Below are 4,824 nucleotides of genomic sequence, written 5' to 3' on the forward strand. Positions count from 1 at the left end.
GTCTGCACCTTGTCTGCACCCCAAACCATCCCACCCAGAACGAAGCCAAAGCAGATGAGTAGGGCACTCTCTGGGATCACATTGGTCACATGGTGGTTAGCCTCGATGACTGAAAAGAGAACAAAGGGATCGTTTTTGAAACACAAATACAATTTTACGTGGGAAAATATCTTGAACTGTCTGTGCCATAGCCAGAGCAAACTGTTGTACAATGTGTTGGTTTTCACTATGGCTTCCAACAAAGAATCAGCAATTGCAGATTCATTATAACCAATTAGACTGAAATTTTTGAGATTTGGGGCAATTGAACTGAGAATGTGCCCTCCTGTTTAATAATAACATGCAGGCTTCTTGAACTTTTATTGCACACATGAGTCACTGACAACATTTCTTTGACAATGACAGGAAGATCTGATGGCCATCTGTCATTTTGACGGATAAAGACTAAGGGCAATCTACTGTACGTTAAGTAACTCAAATGCAACACTGTCAGTAAGCTAAAGGCATACAAATTACATGCAGCACATGTTTTAATTTGCAAATTATATGCTATTAAAAAGGCAATATGTTTCATCCATCCATCGTCAACTGCTTATCCTGCGTACAGGGTCGCAGGGGGCTGGAGCCAATCCCAGCTTACATCAGGTAAAAGACAGGGTACACCCTGAACAGGTCACCAGTCCATCACAGGGCTACACATAGAAAGACAACCAGTCACACTCACACCTAAGGACAGTTTGAGACACCAAATAACCTAGCCTGCATGTCTTTGGACAGTGGGAGGACACACAAACTCACAGACCACAAAGGCGCCAGTCTTAAAAAGGTGCTATAAGTATAAGCATCCAAGTGAATGTTGAAGATTAAATTAAAGAAACTTTGGACTTCGTTATACTTCTATAATGTGTTTATATTTGTGAATGAGAGCGGAAGAGAAGAAGACTAAGTAGAAGATCAGTGAAAACTGTATGATCTTGAATAGGAATATGAATATTTTTCCACTTATTTTAGCACACAAGCTTTGTGGCATTTAGTATTCATGAAGATCAAATAACAAACAATGAATGATTATAAAAGCTCTACAACTCTTGATGAAATGTACAATTTCTAATACAGTTCAAACATGCAGAAAACAGAAGAAACTGTAGTGTTCTCAGGAACAACAAGCTGTGCTGATAACACAGACTACCGTTCACTGCTACAACCAGTGACACTGTTGCAATATTCAAGGAATTTCACAATGCATGGTTTAATGTCCTGAACACCTTCCCTCAATCAGCCTCTTACTAGTAGCAATGTGCTAGATGATTACATAGAATTTTCAGTCAAAGTTTGAACTGTTTTGGTTATTTCACATTACAGATTTCTGTATTGGTCTTTTTCTTCTTGCTCTTGTCACTGGTTTTAAGTTGGCAGGTCGCTGTTGAAAAAACATGTCATGTGTTTATGTGCACCACTCAGATTTTAGCAATATCTGAATCAAAATCTGACACTGGTCATGTGGTTGTTTGCGTTTGTTGAAGGTAATCTCGGTCAGATCTGTTTAAACCACACCCACACTCCTGATGTAGCAGATCAGCTGGGATTTTCATAAATCATAAAGAAAAGTTTAAATAAATTGTTATAAGGCTTTGATATAAATAAATCGTCCCTCCTTTCACAAAATTATTTATTTTTGACATGTTTTCTTGTTTTCAATATAAGAGAATCATAAATGTGTTTTCTAAAAAGAGAAAGATCAGAGTTTTCCAGTGTGTGTAACAACATTGTAATTATTTTACAATAGGTAGGTAAAAAAAAGCTCAACATTATCTTCTCTGACAGATTAATCTGTTGGACTGCAACATCCAAACTATATGTGATATAACAGGGTGACGCTTCAATATTTCAGCTTTTCTTAACATCTTTTCTCATCTCATAAGACCAATAGTTAAACTGGTAGTCCACATTCACCAGTCTACATCATAAAAAACGCCCTTCAAACACATTTTACTTTATGTTTGTTACATACCTAATTTTGCCAAACCAGCCACCAATATCCATAATGCAACTAGATAAGGGGTCTCCACATGGTTCCACTTGAAGGTCACGATTGGTATTCCTGTGATGCTGGAGCCTTGGACATGTTCAGTTTGATTCAAGTTTGATTTGGCCTCTGACGGCCTCAGATGGGATTCTTGATGTGTTAGCACCATGTCTCCATTCAGCCCTGAGAGGAGGCAGATCAGTAACACTGACCCCAACAGCCAGAGGTGTACAAATCCAAAGCGTTGCATTTGATCAAATAAAAATAAAAAATCCAGTGAAAAGAGACGCCACACTTCAAACAACGTCCTTCGTCTTGAACTGTCTGTGTCAAGGTCAGACTGAACTGCTGGACAATGTGTCACACTTCTGATCCCTCCTTTTTTATGTGGGTTTGTGCTTCCTCTGTCTCACTCACTCTTTTTTACTATCATAGTATTTGTATCCATTCATTTCTTCCACAGTCTATGGTCAGCAGTGCGCAAAACTGAGGACTCAGCCTTTTATAAGTACATTATCTCCTCTATGACTAAGGTTGTGTGTGTGTGTGTGTGTGTGTGTGTGTTTGTGTGTGTGTTGAGGGGGTGTTTGTGTGTATGTGTGGGAATTGCGGTCCCCACAGGTAGAGAGGGATACTAAGACTTGGTTTGGGGGTTCAGGTTAGGCATGTAGTTGTGATGGTTAAGGTTAGGGTAAGGGGCTAGGGAATGATTTACTGCATGTCAGTGAGATGTCCCCACATGGAGAGTGGAACAAACATGTGTGTCTGTGCGTGTGTGTGTTGGGGGTGGGGGGGTAGGTTTAAAGAACAACAAGGGGGAGTAACGGATGTCCGTTGTTCAGTCGCTTTCGACACATTCAGTGATTTCTAGTCTCCAACGCACATTTTCTGTGTGGGTGTGTGGGTGTGTGTGTATGGGAGTGAGGGTGCAAGTGATGGAGCAGAGGTCAAATGTTTGTGTTTAGGAACATTTCCACTGGCTTCGTCTCACAACTGTGCTTTGTAATGATTGACGCCGACGTTACTCAATCCTGGTTAAAGACTTCCAGTCCCTTGACGTGAGAGAAATGTCCTGTCCTCTAGCTCTACCTCTGTCCTGTTCTCATGGCAGTTTATATTGACTCAGTCTCGCAAACACCAAATGACGGTCCTGAAAATAGTTCTGACGTTGCTCAAATGTAAATAAATAGTATAATGTAATCTATTATTTGGTAAATTAAGTTATTTATTTTACAATGGAGTTAATTTAATTCATCATAAATTACCTATCTAGTTACATTGTTATACGACCATTACTAACTTTGGTCTGAACATCTTTCTTTCTTTGTGATGTGCTCTAAATGCTGTAAATCATCCTTATAAGAACATTTAGCTGCTCAGCCTGCACTTTCATGCATGAACTCCCTTGTTCAGCTTTATTAACTAATGACCTCATATATCTTCCTGAACAGTGGCTGGCCTTTAACTTAAACCTTTCAATCATTCTTAAATGGCCACAGCTGTGTGCACACTTTTAACAGCTCCAAAGAGAGAGAGAGAGAGAGAGAGAGAGAGAGAGAGGTCAAATAAAGGTTGTTTTCAGACAGGGAGGTACTGTGGCTACAGTTAAGGATTGTTGTGGTAATATTTGTCAGGCAGCTATAAATATCTATTTTTCATCAATGAAATGTCCCACCCACCAAACGCTTCTGTTTAGATAAAATTACATGTATATTCAAGTTTTCAGTTTTCACCTGATGCTATTCCTTCTGAGAAATGTCAAGTGAGAAAATCAATAAAATAAACTTAAATTACAACATCACCAACATTGAAACAGACAGTGACCGTATTTGTGAAAAATGTTCACATGTCCCCTGATGCTATATGAGGTCAGACCAGAGAAGTCATGTTCGTGCACTGACTGGCAGGTGAAAAGAAGGTGTTCCAGCCCGTGACAGATCCATAAACCTGCATTGTCCTTCAATTAGCTAAGCAGAGGGCACTGACTGCAGTGAGGAGGATAAAAGAAAGCAAACATTGTAAATATTTAAAGAGCAAATAAGATCTGAAAAAAATTGGTGTCATTGTGTGCACTTTAGCAAACTGAAATTACTATCATGAGTCCTATTATCCCTGTAACAAGTTTAATCCATACATGAAGCAGCATGTTTGCCTGTAAATGTTCTTTCAAACAATTTCCTTTTTCTAATGTTTTAAACAATTTGTGTGAACTCTGAATTAACTTGAGGAAGTCTGGTTAATTAGATTTTTTGTCTTTTGCAATCCTTCTAATTCAAGAAAAAATGCTAGAACCCTATTCTTGCAAAATAGATTTAAATAATCCTAGAGTATGTTCAGAGAAATACGAAGTAGTTAACTTCTCTAACTTGCAAAATTTCACAAAGCTCAAAAGACAAATGTCACTGGCTGCAGAAATATCTCAAATTCATTCTCAATATTTCTTTGTTATCATTAATAATATCTTGTTCAAGTTGACTTTGATGACTTTGATTTCATTGTTTGGGTCCCATATTTATGTCACTGGTGGTGTACACAAACAAATGCACACACACATACATATGTGAATGCATTCTCATTCATTGTCCACAGTGTTGCAATCCATTTGCTTCTGTTGTGTATACGGTACATGAATGACCTGGTTCTGTGATTACAGGTATGCTTAGGTCAAGCTCTCATTAGGAAAACTAGATTTACAGGATTTTGTGACACAAATCCTCAGATGTTTAATTCCCTGCTTTTATCATCAGATACTCTCATCTGGTTATTTTATCCATTATAGGTTTCTTTATTGAATTTCC

The 4,824-nt window shown here is 38.3% G+C and overlaps 1 protein-coding gene across 1 annotated transcript in view; it reads right to left on the bottom strand.

Annotated features, from left to right (window-relative positions):
* Window positions 1-2,375, bottom strand: part of slc9a3.1 (solute carrier family 9 member A3, tandem duplicate 1) — a 14,321-nt gene extending 11,946 nt beyond the window's left edge. The window contains exons 1-2 of the mRNA XM_046059415.1: window positions 2,012-2,375; window positions 9-109 (exon numbers count right to left, since the gene is read on the bottom strand). Of these exons, the coding sequence (XP_045915371.1) occupies window positions 9-109; window positions 2,012-2,276 (366 nt within the window). The 5' untranslated portion in view covers window positions 2,277-2,375. The remainder of the gene's footprint in view (window positions 1-8; window positions 110-2,011) is intronic.
* Window positions 2,376-4,824: the final 2,449 nt, after the last annotated feature.

This window comes from Micropterus dolomieu, linkage group LG09 (assembly GCF_021292245.1).
Source record: "Micropterus dolomieu isolate WLL.071019.BEF.003 ecotype Adirondacks linkage group LG09, ASM2129224v1, whole genome shotgun sequence".
Taxonomy (NCBI): domain Eukaryota; kingdom Metazoa; phylum Chordata; class Actinopteri; order Centrarchiformes; family Centrarchidae; genus Micropterus; species Micropterus dolomieu.